The sequence below is a fragment of the Phalangium opilio genome, unplaced genomic scaffold (assembly GCF_054372755.1).
Source record: "Phalangium opilio isolate 3A_F unplaced genomic scaffold, DU_Popi_V2 ptg000045l_1, whole genome shotgun sequence".
Taxonomy (NCBI): Eukaryota; Metazoa; Arthropoda; class Arachnida; order Opiliones; family Phalangiidae; genus Phalangium; species Phalangium opilio.
Window position 1 is genome coordinate 3598759 of NW_028324168.1, and position 16372 is coordinate 3615130.

Here is a 16372-nt window from a genome sequence, read left to right on the forward strand (position 1 = left end):
TATTTTTTTCATAATTAATTTTAATTTAATTATTCAGTACAATTTTTATTTTTAACATTTATTTAATTTGACAATTAGTCATGGTGGGTGCCTTAACTTGACCTTTGCCAATGACCTCTAAAGCAACTCCTTTATAAGTAGCAATGCCTTGCTCGTTAGCTTTCAAATCAGGGGCTACACCTTCAAATATTTTCTTCTTGGGATTCATAAAGGGTGTATCGGGACGTAGATCATACCCAGGACAAATAACCTTATCCCCGGGAACTGAACCAGGGGGTGGGATCAAGACTTCTACCTTATCAGGTGAACTGGCGCACATGACCATACCCTCTGAAGTAACCCCCCTCATTTTAGCTGGTTTTAAATTACATAAAACCATGACTAGACGGTCCTTAAGATCCTCGGCTTTGACGTGTTTAACAAGACCGGATACGATGGTTCTTGGTTTTTCCTCGGCCAAATCAATTTGTTCTACATATAAGGCATCGGCATCTGGATGTTTATCAATAGCTTGAATGCGTCCAATTCTTAAATCAAGTCGACCAACATCTATTTTCTCATCTTCCTCAGCTGGTTTGTTAGTTTTAGCGGGTTTTGAAGCTTCTTTGGGGCCTTTTTCCTTTTTTTCTGGTTTAGGTTTCTCCGCCTGTTTCTCGGGTTTGATTTTTTCATCAGTATTCTGTGGTTTAACTGATTTATTTGGGGTTGGGGTTGGGCCTTTTTGGGGAGTTGGGGAAGTTTTAGCGGGAGATTTAGAAGGTGAAGTGTCTTCTTTGACGCGTTTAGATGATGGCATTGCAACCTAATAAATAATGTATGAGATTACTAAGCCTTTGTTGGGTCTTTCACGGCTATATTTACTTGATTAACGCCATGAGCAATTTCGAGTTGGACTAATTTATGCTTCCATTCTTCAACTTCTCTACGAAGACCCTCATTTTCGCCCTCCAAACGAGCTTGTTCCCTCTTGAAGAGGTTAGACAATACATTTTGACGAATTGAGTTTATCTCTTGGTGTAGTTGAGAAATTAACTTATCGGCTTGCGCGGCTTGGGAAGATAGGGTACTAATATTGACAGACATTTTAGAAATATTGTAAATTAAATTAATGGGTCTTAAAATTAATGAAAATGATAACATATGCCCCAAAACGATCTTTATAGAAAGCACGTGTGAAATGACTCGGGACGAAAGGTTATTATTGAAATTTATCGTCTGCTTATTGCTTAATAGGTCAAAACTCAAAAGTCACGTTTGTTTTGTTTTGGTGGCGTTTCCACTTTCCGGGTTGAATTAGTTTCGTTTTTAATGGAAAAATATTAGTACTCAATAATGTGTCTATAAGATGTTATTGTGATTATTTTATTGAAAAATTACGTTTTAAGCTTTGGACTTTAGGTAAGTGGGACGCTATTTAAATTTTTTATTTTGCTAAGCCTTGGTCTGCTAATTAATTTTAAGCCTTGGCATTCTGGGAAATTCGAACTATTTTCTTGGGCAACACTATTTTACCCCGAAATTATTTTTGCCGAATTACCCCAAATTCTAAAATAGTAGATATGCTCCCATGCATCGTCTGCTAAAACATTCTAAATGACTTATGGCTCCGCCTTCGACTAATCGGGGTAAAATGGTGTCAGTTTCGGCACTTTTCGGCAAAAAAGAGTGGGGTATAATATAAAAATACGTGCCCTTCACTAAACGTCGCAATTAAATCAAGTTAAGTATTCAAATCCATTTGAGAAACTAAATACGCCTAACTAAACTACCCTCTCTTGCCCCAACAACACTTAAAATAATAAATAAGGATTTTTCGGCAAATATCAAAAAATCAACTAAACATTGATATTAATATGTATTGTTTATTGAATCTCAATTTATAAGCGAAATCTACTCTATCGAACCACAATCCAACATTAATTTCCACATAATTAAGAATAATTAATATAAAATTAGACCAAAAATGTACATTTTTGGGACAAAAATTAAAATAACTTTTAATTGAATTACATGATTAAGATTGAAACTAAGCTAGAAGTTGGTAAAGCTCCTTATTTCTATTTCACACTTAAATTAATTTATATTATTACAATTGGTACAATAGGTAAAATTATTAAAATTGGCAAAATTGATAAAATTGGTAAAATCAAAATTAGGCTTGAAGATCAGTCAATTTTTGGTTCATAATTCTAGCCTGCTTTTTCGTAAAATTGATAAAATCGATAAAATTGATAAAATCGATAAAATTGATAAAAGCGATAAAATTGATAAAAGAGATTGATAAAAGCGATAAAATTGATAAAAGAGATTGATAAAAGCGATAAAATTGATAAAAGAGATTGATAAAAGCGATAAAATCATATTAATTTTTCGTTAATCTGGGGATCAACACTGGAGCTGGAACTCTGTAACAAAAATGTGGCTAAAAGTGAAATAAATGTCAAATAATGGACATAAAACGCCTTTAAAACAAATAAGTTCCTGAATGACTTCAGAGATAAAGATAATCATTATTTACAATTAAGATAAAATAGACTTTTTTTCTTCCCCTTGTCAAAGTTATTGATTCGATCTTTAAACAAGAACAAACAAATGCAATTCTTACAGCCTTTTCTTTGGTTTCGGCTTCACTCATAGACAATGCAATTGCCAATTGCAATTGCTCCTCTTCATCCAATTCCTCTTGAGTTTTACCACCAGATGTGGGTGCTGCAGAACTGGTAGTTGTGGCCCCGGTTGATGATGGAACTGTACCTGATGGCCTATGACTAGGTTCTTGGAGGAAAGAACGGGCCCATGTTTGAATTATTCCAAAGTTTTGGCTTTAACTGTTTCGTGGGGTGTAGTCTAAAAGAATAGGTCATTGGCTATAGGCTGAAGGTTATAATTAATCTTGATTAACGCCTACATTGTATAATTCACGCAGGTCTTCCATAAAATAAAATAAAACAAAAAAATAAAATAAAATAAAACAAAATAAAATAAACTTTTAAAAACATAGATCTAAAACGTTGGTGAGAGAGAAACCCTCCCTCACCAGCGGCGTAAAATTAAAAGACTACAAAGTGGCGTGAGCGAACCACCGTCATATAAAGCGCCAAACGAAGCCACGTGATCTATGACGTCACACAGGCGTTGCTATTTTTTGCCGGTTTATCCACGGAGTCTGTATTTTTAAGGGACTCGGTTTTTTTATACCAGGAAAGAAGCTGAGAAAGTTGCAACTTTTAAACCCATGGAGAAATATTATTGGAGTTGATGGCAAAAGCGTTAAAACCATGGAGTAATAACTGGGGCTGAACAGGCGACGAAGGAGATGATCTAAGTTGGCCGTGTTCAAGCTTTCCTCGTTTCCTGGGATAAAAAACCGAGTCCCTTAAAAATACAGACTCCGTGGATAAACGGCAAAAAATAGCAACGCCTGTGTGACGTCATAGATCACGTAGCTTCTTTTATATATATATATACGGTGGTTCGCGCACGCCACTTTGTAGTCTTTTAATTTTACGCCGCTGGTGAGAGAGGTTTCACCAGCGGTTTAGATCTAGGTTTTTAATAGATTTTAGTTTATTTTAGTTTATTTTATTTTAGTTTATTTTATTTTATTTTATTTTAGTTTATTTTATTTTATTTTATTTTATTTTATTTTATTTTAGTTTATTTTATTTTAGTTTATTTTATTTTAGTTTATTTTATTTTAGTTTATTTTATTTTAGTTTATTTTATTTTATTTTATTTTATTTGGTTAGTACAGCCTTTAGTGTTCTCATGTCTATGTATACGAATTCAATTGTAAATATTTGTTAATTAACCGTAATTAAGAAGTAATTATTACTTCCCGAAGAAAGCCTTGGTCGAGTGCTTTTTTATTTTTATTTTTTATTTTTTTTTTTTTTGCTCTTTGTCCGGGAATGGCCGAGTTCAACCGTTGCCTACGTTAATCAAGGCCTGTGCGTGGCGCCGATTTTTTTTTTTCGTTTGGCAATTTAAGTTGCCAAATTCTCTCACCCGAGAGCGCTGTTAGCTGGACTTAAGGAATTCGAAATGTTCATTTTCTCGCGCTTGGAATTTTAAATTCGCGCGCGTTTGGGTCTAGCTGTCAATGCCATCTCGCGGTAAAATAGGGAGAAAAATATTTAGTCGCGTTTCTTAAAAGTCGCTCCTTTCGAAACTACCGCGCACAGGCCTTGATTAACGTAAGCAACGGTTCAACTTCCAACCTTGGTGCATGACACCCTCTGGCTAAATCTAAATCCTTCTCCGACCTTGCAGACGTCGTTCAAGGGTTCTCCCAAATCCAAAGTAAGTGACCTTAAACTAAACTTTTTCCGGGAAATTTTATTTTAATGATCTTTACTTAATTTTTAGCTGAACGCGACAATTTCTGCAAGGAAAAAGGTGATCTGGAAAAGGAATTGGGGGAACTTAAAACGAAGTTATCTGGACTTCTGGTAAGTGGTAATTCCCTCTGTTCAGAAATGATTGGGCAGAGAATTAAATTAATCCCACTAACTTTTTATAGAAGAAGAAAATTTGATAGTATTACGTACATTAAAATCACATTATAAGGCCAAAATCTCGAAGATGGAAAATGAGATGAAAAGTATGAAAGAAAGCAAGGAACGTTTGGAAAAACAAGTTGAGGAGCTTACCATGGTATGAATAGTCTTGGTTCAATCACCCCGTTCCCTTGATAATTTTGTTTTAAAACAGCTAAAGCAATCAGCCAGACCATCAACTTCAGCTGGATTGGTTGAAGGAGCCAGCTAGTAGTTCAATAAAAGTCGAGAGAAACACGTTATTTTACCTGAATCAATATAAAAAATTTCTTTGTTTACTTGAATCAATATAAAAAATTTCTTTGTTTACTTGAATCAATATAAAAAATTTTATTTGTTTACTTGAATCAATATAAAAAATTTCTTTGTTTACTTGAATCAATATAAAAAATTTTATTTGTTTACTTGAATCAATATAAAAAATTTCTTTGTTTACTTGAATCAATATAAAAAATTTTATTTGTTTACTTGAATCAATATAAAAAATTTTATTTGTTTACTTGAATCAATATAAAAAATTTTATTTGTTTACTTGAATCAATATAAAAAATTTTATTTGTTTACTTGAATCAATATAAAAAAATTTATTTGTTTACTTGAATCAATATAAAAAAATTTATTTGTTTACTTGAATCAATATAAAAATTTTATTTGTTTACTTGTATCAATATAAAAATTTTATTTGTTTACTTTAATCATTATAAATAATTTATTTGTTTACTTGAATAAATATAAATAATTTATTTACCTGAATCATGGCTTGTTTCCCATTTAACGAATTTCCGACAAATTCCTAAGTTGTTGTTGAACCAGAGTGCATTCAAAAGCTATCAACATAGCTAGGGTAAAAACGTAAAGAAACAAACCCGTCCATAGGAAATGCATTAGACTATACTTTTTAGGCTCGTAACTCTGTTTCTACTAGAGATACGGGGATGTCCTTTGATTATTTTATAGCCCAATTTGCCCCCCATCTAACCATTAAGCCAAAAAAAAACTGCTGGTATAGGTACACTTCAGAGTGGCGACGATTTAATGTCGGATTTCTGGTTTAACTGTCCCACGGAAATGGCCCTAGATATGTACACGAAATCAGGATCGAAAGTTTACAACTATTATTTCACACATCGTTCACGGAATATAGACTACGTTAAGCTTGTAAATTGAGATTTAATAAAAAATTCACATTAATGTCAATGTTTAGTTGAGTTTCTGATATTTGCGAAAAATCCCTATTTATTATTTTAAGTGTCATTGGGGCAAGAGAGGGTAGCTTAGTTAGGCTTATTTAGTTTCTGAAATGGATTTGAATGATTAACTTCATTTAATTGCGACGTTTAGTGTAGGTCACGTATTTTTATATTTTACCCCACTCTTTTTTGCCGATAAGTGCCGAAACGGACATATTTAACCCCGAATAGCCGAAGGCGGAGCCATAAGTCATTTAGAATGTTTTAGCAGACGATGCATGGGAGAATACCTCCTATATTAAAATTTGGGGTAATTCGGCAAAAGTTCGGCAAAAATAATTTCGGGGTAAAATAGTGTTGCCCCACGGGGGGGGGCGGCAGCCTGTTATTTTTAACACTTATCGTCTGCTTATTGCTTAATAGGTCAAAAGTCACGTTTGTTTTGGTGGCGTTTCCGGGTTGGACGCTACTAATTTGCATAAGTTTGCAGCAAACCATTTTTTTTGCATAAGGCCGCCATTTTCAAAAGTTTGCTTCCAAAATACTAATTTGCATAAATGCTGCAAACTTTTTCTTGCATAAGGCCGGTATTTTCAATAGTTTGCAGCCAATATACTAATTTGCATAAAATTCTCCAGCAAACCTCTCCGTGCATAAGGCCGCTAATTTCAAAGGTTTGCCACAAGAATACTAATTTGCATAAATTTACCGAAAAATCGATGAAACTCATGGTTTTTCAAGGAAACCTATTAAGTTATTTACGTTCATAATTTAGCGATTAATTTTAAGCCATAATATCAAGGGTTTCACAGGTTTCAAACCAAATTTGAATTTTGCATAAATATTATATAGCATGCAAACTCGATGAAACTCATGGTTGTTTAAAGGAAACTTATGGAGTTATTTACGCTCATAATTTAGGGAATAGTTTTATTCCATAATATCAAGGGTTTCACAGGTTTCATACCAAATTTGTATTTTGCATAAATTGTATAAAACAAGCAAACTCGATGAAACTCGTGGTTTTTTCAAGGAAACCTATTAAGTTATTTACGCTTATAATTTAGGGAATAGTTTTAAGCCTTAATATCAAGGGTTTCACAGGTTTCAAACCAAATTTGTATTTTGCATAAATTTGAAATTTAAAGCAAACTCGATGAAACTCATGGTTTTTTCAAGGAAACCTATTAAGTTATTTACGTTCATAATTAATCGATTAATTTTATACCATAATATCAAGGGTTTCACAGGTTTCAAACCAAATTTGTATTTTGCATAAATTTGAAATTTAAAGCAAACTCGATGAAACTCATGGTTTTTTCAAGGAAACCTATTAAGTTATTTACGCTCATAATTTATGGATTAATTTTATACCATAATATCAAGGATTTCACAGGTTTCAAACCAAATTTGTATTTTGCATAAATTTGAAATTTAAAGCAAACTTGATGAAACTCATGGTTTTTTCAAGGAAACCTATTAAGTTATTTACGTTCATAATTTAGCCATTAGTTTTATACCATAATATCAAGGGTTTCACAGGTTTCAAACCAAATTTGTATTTTGCATAAATTTGAAATTTAAAGCAAGCTCTATGAAACTCACGATTTTTTCAAGGAAACCTATTAAGTTATTTATGCTCATAATTTATGGATTAATTTTATACCATAATATCAAGGGTTTCACAGGTTTCAAACCAAATTTGTATTTTGCATAAATTTGAAATTTAAAGCAAACTTGATGAAACTCATGGTTTTTTCAAGGAAACCTATTAAGTTATTTACGTTCATAATTTAGCCATTAGTTTTATACCATAATATCAAGGGTTTCACAGGTTTCATACCAAATTTGTATTTTGCATAAATTGTATAAAACAAGCAAACTCGATGAAACTCGTGGTTTTTTCAAGGAAACCTATTAAGTTATTTACGCTTATAATTTAGGGAATAGTTTTAAGCCTTAATATCAAGGGTTTCACAGGTTTCAAACCAAATTTGTATTTTGCATAAATTTGAAATTTAAAGCAAACTCGATGAAACTCATGGTTTTTTCAAGGAAACCTATTAAGTTATTTACGTTCATAATTAATCGATTAATTTTATACCATAATATCAAGGGTTTCACAGGTTTCAAACCAAATTTGTATTTTGCATAAATTTGAAATTTAAAGCAAACTCGATGAAACTCATGGTTTTTTCAAGGAAACCTATTAAGTTATTTACGCTCATAATTTATGGATTAATTTTATACCATAATATCAAGGGTTTCACAGGTTTCAAACGAAATTTGTATTTTGCATAAATTTGAAATTTAAAGCAAACTTGATGAAACTCATGGTTTTTTCAAGGAAACCTATTAAGTTATTTACGTTCATAATTTATGGATTAATTTTATACCATAATATCAAGGGTTTCACAGGTTTCAAACCAAATTTGTATTTTGCATAAATTTGAAATTTAAAGCAAACTTGATGAAACTCATGGTTTTTTCAAGGAAACCTATTAAGTTATTTACGTTCATAATTTAGCCATTAGTTTTATACCATAATATCAAGGGTTTCACAGGTTTCATACCAAATTTGTATTTTGCATAAATTGTATAAAACAAGCAAACTCGATGAAACTCGTGGTTTTTTCAAGGAAACCTATTAAGTTATTTACGCTTATAATTTAGGGAATAGTTTTAAGCCTTAATATCAAGGGTTTCACAGGTTTCAAACCAAATTTGTATTTTGCATAAATTTGAAATTTAAAGCAAACTCGATGAAACTCATGGTTTTTTCAAGGAAACCTATTAAGTTATTTACGTTCATAATTAATCGATTAATTTTATACCATAATATCAAGGGTTTCACAGGTTTCAAACCAAATTTGTATTTTGCATAAATTTGAAATTTAAAGCAAACTCGATGAAACTCATGGTTTTTTCAAGGAAACCTATTAAGTTATTTACGCTCATAATTTATGGATTAATTTTATACCATAATATCAAGGATTTCACAGGTTTCAAACCAAATTTGTATTTTGCATAAATTTGAAATTTAAAGCAAACTTGATGAAACTCATGGTTTTTTCAAGGAAACCTATTAAGTTATTTACGCTCATAATTTATCGATTAATTTTATACCATAATATCAAGGGTTTCACAGGTTTCAAACCAAATTTGTATTTTGCATAAAAAGTATAAAACAAGCAAACTCGATGAAACTCATGGTTTTTTCAAGGAAACCTATTAAGTTATTTACGCTCATAATTTAGCCATTAATTGTATACCATAATATCAAGGGTTTCACAGGTTTCATACCAAATTTGTGTTTTGCATAAATATTATATAACATGCAAACTCGATGAAACTCATGGTTTTTTCAAGGAAACCTATTAAGTTATTTACGCTCATAATTTATCGATTAATTTTATACCATAATATCAAGGGTTTCACAGGTTTCAAACCAAATTTGTATTTTGCATAAAAAGTATGAAACAAGCAAACTCGGTTAAACTCATGGTTTTTTCAAGGAAACCTATTAAGTTATTTACGCTTATAATTTAGGGAATAGTTTTAAGCCATAATATCAAGGCTTTCACAGGTTTCAAACCAAATTTGTATTTTGCATAAATTTGATATTTAAAGCAAACTTGATGAAACTCATGGTTTTTTCAAGGAAACCTATTAAGTTATTTACGTTCATAATTTAGCCATTAGTTTTATACCATAATATCAAGGGTTTCACAGGTTTCAAACCAAATTTGTATTTTGCATAAATTTGAAATTTAAAGCAAGCTCTATGAAACTCACGATTTTTTCAAGGAAACCTATTAAGTTATTTATGCTCATAATTTATGGATTAATTTTATACCATAATATCAAGGGTTTCACAGGTTTCAAACCAAATTTGTATTTTGCATAAATTTGAAATTTAAAGCAAACTTGATGAAACTCATGGTTTTTTCAAGGAAACCTATTAAGTTATTTACGTTCATAATTTAGCCATTAGTTTTATACCATAATATCAAGGGTTTCACAGGTTTCATACCAAATTTGTATTTTGCATAAATTGTATAAAACAAGCAAACTCGATGAAACTCGTGGTTTTTTCAAGGAAACCTATTAAGTTATTTACGCTTATAATTTAGGGAATAGTTTTAAGCCTTAATATCAAGGGTTTCACAGGTTTCAAACCAAATTTGTATTTTGCATAAATTTGAAATTTAAAGCAAACTCGATGAAACTCATGGTTTTTTCAAGGAAACCTATTAAGTTATTTACGCTCATAATTTATGGATTAATTTTATACCATAATATCAAGGATTTCACAGGTTTCAAACAAAATTTGTATTTTGCATAAATTTGAAATTTAAAGCAAACTTGATGAAACTCATGGTTTTTTCAAGGAAACCTATTAAGTTATTTACGTTCATAATTTAGCCATTAGTTTTATACCATAATATCAAGGGTTTCACAGGTTTCAAACCAAATTTGTATTTTGCATAAATTTGAAATTTAAAGCAAGCTCTATGAAACTCACGATTTTTTCAAGGAAACCTATTAAGTTATTTATGTTCATAATTTATGGATTAATTTTATACCATAATATCAAGGGTTTCACAGGTTTCAAACCAAATTTGTATTTTGCATAAATTTGAAATTTAAAGCAAACTTGATGAAACTCATGGTTTTTTCAAGGAAACCTATTAAGTTATTTACGTTCATAATTTAGCCATTAGTTTTATACCATAATATCAAGGGTTTCACAGGTTTCATACCAAATTTGTATTTTGCATAAATTGTATAAAACAAGCAAACTCGATGAAACTCGTGGTTTTTTCAAGGAAACCTATTAAGTTATTTACGCTTATAATTTAGGGAATAGTTTTAAGCCTTAATATCAAGGGTTTCACAGGTTTCAAACCAAATTTGAATTTTGCATAAATATTATATAGCATGCAAACTCGATGAAACTCATGGTTGTTTAAAGGAAACTTATGGAGTTATTTACGCTCATAATTTAGGGAATAGTTTTATTCCATAATATCAAGGGTTTCACAGGTTTCATACCAAATTTGTATTTTGCATAAATTGTATAAAACAAGCAAACTCGATGAAACTCGTGGTTTTTTCAAGGAAACCTATTAAGTTATTTACGCTTATAATTTAGGGAATAGTTTTAAGCCTTAATATCAAGGGTTTCACAGGTTTCAAACCAAATTTGTATTTTGCATAAATTTGAAATTTAAAGCAAACTCGATGAAACTCATGGTTTTTTCAAGGAAACCTATTAAGTTATTTACGTTCATAATTAATCGATTAATTTTATACCATAATATCAAGGGTTTCACAGGTTTCAAACCAAATTTGTATTTTGCATAAATTTGAAATTTAAAGCAAACTCGATGAAACTCATGGTTTTTTCAAGGAAACCTATTAAGTTATTTACGCTCATAATTTATGGATTAATTTTATACCATAATATCAAGGATTTCACAGGTTTCAAACCAAATTTGTATTTTGCATAAATTTGAAATTTAAAGCAAACTTGATGAAACTCATGGTTTTTTCAAGGAAACCTATTAAGTTATTTACGTTCATAATTTAGCCATTAGTTTTATACCATAATATCAAGGGTTTCACAGGTTTCAAACCAAATTTGTATTTTGCATAAATTTGAAATTTAAAGCAAGCTCTATGAAACTCACGATTTTTTCAAGGAAACCTATTAAGTTATTTATGCTCATAATTTATGGATTAATTTTATACCATAATATCAAGGGTTTCACAGGTTTCAAACCAAATTTGTATTTTGCATAAATTTGAAATTTAAAGCAAACTTGATGAAACTCATGGTTTTTTCAAGGAAACCTATTAAGTTATTTACGTTCATAATTTAGCCATTAGTTTTATACCATAATATCAAGGGTTTCACAGGTTTCATACCAAATTTGTATTTTGCATAAATTGTATAAAACAAGCAAACTCGATGAAACTCGTGGTTTTTTCAAGGAAACCTATTAAGTTATTTACGCTTATAATTTAGGGAATAGTTTTAAGCCTTAATATCAAGGGTTTCACAGGTTTCAAACCAAATTTGTATTTTGCATAAATTTGAAATTTAAAGCAAACTTGATGAAACTCATGGGTTTTTCAAGGAAACCTATTAAGTTATTTACGCTCATAATTTATCGATTAATTTTATACCATAATATCAAGGGTTTCACAGGTTTCAAACCAAATTTGTATTTTGCATAAAAAGTATGAAACAAGCAAACTCGGTTAAACTCATGGTTTTTTCAAGGAAACCTATTAAGTTATTTACGCTTATAATTTAGGGAATAGTTTTAAGCCATAATATCAAGGCTTTCACAGGTTTCAAACCAAATTTGTATTTTGCATAAATTTGATATTTAAAGCAAACTTGATGAAACTCACGATTTTTTCAAGGAAACCTATTAAGTTAGTTACAACGTTAATTTAAAATTTAAATTTTGAATTTATATAACCATTCCACAATTGAAATTTTTATTTTCTTAACATTAAAGTTTTTAACAGGGATTTTTAACAAGGGATGGTGGAATAAAGTATAAATGGATATAGGGGTCAGGGAGTCTTCGACTGCCTGTTCTTAGAGCTCTCTGGTTTCGGTCTCTCCGATGGGAGCTTCGTGCACCCGCACCTAATTAACTTGGTTACGCGCATCACGTGACCACGCAAATCCCTATTCAAAAATAGAGGGTTCTTCATGCTAGCTTAGGCCTTAGAAAGTTAGAAGCAACGCCGCCTATATTACGTGTTCACTACACATGCAGTGATATTTTTTAATTTTATCGGGCGTTAACTCAACTCCCCCAAAGGCGTTAATCCATCTAAAACACTTATCTTGTGTAGTTTTAGCTGTAGAGAAAGAGTAAAAACCATTCGCTTTACTTCAGTTTTATCTAAGAACCATAATTTACTATTAATAAAAAAAATAATGATAAATGTTCCGTTAAAGCACTAAAAAATTGCAGCGCGACGCATTAAGCTGTCTACCAAAAATTAAAACAAAAGAAACAGACGAAGCCCGATGACGATGTGCGCGGAACTAGTTGCGCGGCTAAGAATCTCCCAGAACGAGTGAAAACGGGGGAAACAACGGCCGATAATCTGCATGCGCGTTTCAATGGGAAAACGGGCAGTCGAAGACTCCCTCACCAATATATCCTCCTAGCTTAAAAGGGGCTTATCAGACCATGGAACAAACGACAATCTTCCGCATAGAGCTTAGCATAGCGGGTGGGTAGAAAAGGAGAGGGGGTCGGTCAGCCCCTTTAAACTTTCTGAGAGAGCGCGCCATTTATTTCTAAAATGATCTCGTGCTGTAATTGGTTAGCGGTGTCCAAAGTAAAGTACCACCATGGATAAAGAATGCGCGCGAGGAAATTAGTTTTCACGCTGTAGGATAGGCAACTCCCTATCACGAACGAGAGCTTATTCTGTATATACTCTGTTAAAGCATCGGTTGTCAGCACGCGCAAATCTGTAACCAAGCTTTGTGTGGGCTGGCAAGAAACTAAGAACTTCAGCAAATATGAAAAATTTGTCTGTTTGTTCATTAATATTCTTACAGAGCATCCGCATTGTACTGTCATGGGTAAATCATAATCCTTTCTCCTTTAAAATCACCAATGAATGAAAAATATCACCTTAACACAGTTTATCCCTTTTCACTCTAAGTGTGTTAATTTATATGTGCAGAGTACATTCCCAATGCACAGTTATAGACAAATCATAATGCTCTCCCTTTGAAAATCATCAATCACTCTTTTCATTCTCCCTTTAAAAAGACGAACGATACTTCTTCATCATCATCTTCTTCTTCTTCTTCTATTACTACTACTACTTCTTCAGACCAAGTCAAACTAATACCCCCATCGTTAGATGTACATCAAACGATGTGGCTAAAAAAGGCAAGTTTCTAGCCCAACTCAAAAACCGAGAGTCTTAAACTTGAGACAGTTTTTATAAAAAAATGGTAATGATCATAGATATATATTAAATAATTATGAACTTAAGTTATTTATACTTTATTAAATTGGTTCGTATTAATGTCTAGGGGAAATATTTAAATTAATAATAATAAAATAAAGCTTAATGCTTGTTATAATAAAACTGTCGTCATTGAATTAGACAAACAATGGTTTAAATGATTTAAATATAAATAATAATGTAAACCTGGCTGGGTTTAATTTAAATAAAAATAGTTCAAGTTTATATTTATGCATATGTTGAAACCCGCACAAAGGCGTCCGGCGCGAAAATTATATCGTCCAGGTAAGTTACATGAGGTAACCGGCGCGTTGTTAAAGGCCGACTTCCACCGAAAAGCGTTCTTACGAACTGAAGACCGTGCATCGATTCTTAACAATAGAGCGACCGTGCCAATTTTCGAGTCCCCACTGGGGCAAAATTTGGAGGGGTTCTTACGAACTGAAAACCTTGCTATGCGGGTTCTTACGAACTGAAGATAAACAATAGAAAGTCTCTTAAATATTTTATTCCCGATTTTTACGACCCTCTGAAGGAAAATATCTATTGTTTATCTTCAGTTCGTAAGAACCCCCGTATAAAGGTTTTCAGTTCGTAAGAACCCTTCAAAATTTTGTCCAACGGGGATTCGAAAATCGGCACGGTCGCTCCATTGTTACTCTCGATGCACGGTTTTCAGTTCGTAAGAACCCTTTTCGATGGAAGTCGGCCTTTAAAGTTTAAGTCCGGAGACTTCACGACAAAAACCGCGGCGTGGCCCCGAAGGGTCCACGCCCGAGGGCGTAGAGCCCAAGGGCTGCAGCAACAGACCAAGCAGGAGCAAGGTGATAGTCAGAGAGAGAGAGAGAGTTAAACAAAGGTCGGAGACCCCTTTTTATAGCGCGAGCGCGTTAGTATTTCGCGCACCAACACGTGGCCCATTCGTGGGTCCTTCTTTATGAAGTTCAAGTTCCTCTAGGTCTTCGGGTTTTTCATTTACGTCAGAGGTCAGAGTTTTTGAATAACGAAAACACTTCACGGTATAAATAGGTAAAACCAGCCAGGTTAGAAAAATAAAGGGAGAGTGCCAGTTTAAAGGGATAGTCTATAAAATATTGTTAAAAACTAGCCCAAACTTCTTACCAAATAACTTTGGAAAGTGCCCAAAATGTAAGAATTTATAACAGAAAACCTACAATTTCCAACTTTTCTTTAAAATTTAAAGAATACTTTAAATTTTTGTTGTTGGCTTATCTTATCTAGTGTACTGGTAAATTTTCCAAACAATTTTGGTGATGTCGTGGCATAGAGAAGAGAACCTGTGACACCAATATGCACGAGAAAGCTGCGCACAGTCATCAAAATTCTTCGGTACCTACATTCCCACGACACATTGATCATACGCAACTATACTGATAATATCTCCTTCCTTCTTTTCTCTGCTATTTCAACATAGTATAATAAATTAAAATGTTCCTCCTACCATGGCTAAATAATTCTACATCATAAAGAAATTAGTGTTGCCCATTCACGTTTTCACCGTTCTGTGTTGGTTGGCGACGAGTAGACCACTCTGATCAATACGGTAATCCAACTATAGCCCTACTTTATTCTGCAGTACTCGCTTCAGGGTCATTATACTTTAGTCCAGGAATGACATTTTACGACTTACGAGTTTGTTCTTTCCCCCATACCTAGTTCCAGTTTTTAAATACAACATAAACACTAATCCAAGTATACATATTTTTATTTATTCCTGTTCGTTGTTATGCCATGTTATCATTATACTTTGTTCCATTTATACTTTATTCCACCATCCCTTGTTAAACATTATGCATGTCAAAAATTCCTGTTAAAAAACTTAATGTTAAGAAAATTTCAATTGTGAAATGGTAATATAAATTCGAAATGGAATTTTTAAATTAATGTTGTAATTAACTTAATAGATTTCCTTGAAAAAACCATGAGTTTCATCAAGTTTGCTTTAAATTTCAAATTTATGCAAAATACAAATTTGGTTTGAAACCTGCGAAACCCTTGATATTATGGTATAAAACTAATGGCTAAATTATGAGCGTAAATAACTTAATAGGTTTCCTTGAAAAAACCATGAGTTTCATCAAGTTTACATGTTATTTAATATTTATGCAAAATACAAATTTGGTTTGAAACCTGTGAAACCCTTGATATTATGGTATAAAACTAATGGCTAAATTATGAACGTAAATAACTTAATAGGTTTCCTTGAAAAAACCATGAGATTCATCAAGTTTGCTTTAAATTTCAAATTTATGCAAAATACAAATTTGGTTTGAAACCTGTGAAACCCTTGATATTATGGTATAAAATTAATCGATAAATTATGAGCGTAAATAACTTAATAGGTTTCCTTGAAAAACCCATGAGTTTCATCAAGTTTGCTTTAAATTTCAAATTTATGCAAAATACAAATTTGGTTTGAAACCTGTGAAACCCTTGATATTATGGTATAAAACTAATGGCTAAATTATGAACGTAAATAACTTAATAGGTTTCCTTGAAAAAACCATGAGTTTCATCGAGTTTGCTTGTTTTATACTTTTTATGCAAAATACAAATTTGGTTTGAAACCTGTGAAACCCTTGA

General features: G+C 32.0%; 2 protein-coding genes and 1 long non-coding RNA gene across 4 annotated transcripts in view; 1 reads left to right on the plus strand and 2 right to left on the minus strand.

Annotated features, from left to right (window-relative positions):
* Positions 1-2: 2 nt before the first annotated feature.
* AIMP1 (aaRS-interacting multifunctional protein 1) lies at positions 3-1140 on the minus strand. Its single transcript, XM_089838392.1, has 2 exons — positions 862-1140; positions 3-802 (listed from the first exon to the last, which is right to left on the minus strand). Exons 1-2 carry the CDS (start codon positions 1138-1140, stop codon positions 59-61), a joined length of 1023 nt encoding a protein of 340 aa, XP_089694518.1. The 3' UTR covers positions 3-58.
* A 121-nt stretch (positions 1141-1261) lies between these two features.
* LOC149676769 (1-phosphatidylinositol 3-phosphate 5-kinase-like) overlaps positions 1262-16372 on the plus strand; it is a 39650-nt gene continuing 24539 nt past the window's right edge. The window contains exon 1 of the mRNA XM_089838293.1: positions 1262-1398. The gene's annotated coding sequence lies outside the window, so the exon portion shown is untranslated. The remainder of the gene's footprint in view (positions 1399-16372) is intronic.
* LOC149676770 (uncharacterized) lies at positions 1843-3038 on the minus strand. Of its 2 annotated transcripts, XR_016366636.1 has the most exons (3): positions 2909-3038; positions 2606-2847; positions 1843-2405 (listed from the first exon to the last, which is right to left on the minus strand). It is a non-coding gene; the product is annotated as an uncharacterized LOC149676770 (long non-coding RNA). The 2 variants fall into 2 exon arrangements; XR_016366635.1 differs by having other exon boundaries at positions 1843-2847.

What these genes read in the sequence shown, in the direction of transcription:
- AIMP1 (XM_089838392.1), bottom strand. Translation starts at nt 1,140, where the DNA reads ATGTTATCATTTTCATTAATTTTAAGACCCATTAATTTAATTTACAAT. An exon ending in TTGCTCATGGCGTTAATCAA is followed by an intron (nt 803 to 861) that starts GTAAATATAGCC and finishes ATTATTTATTAG; the next exon opens with GTTGCAATGCCATCATCTAA.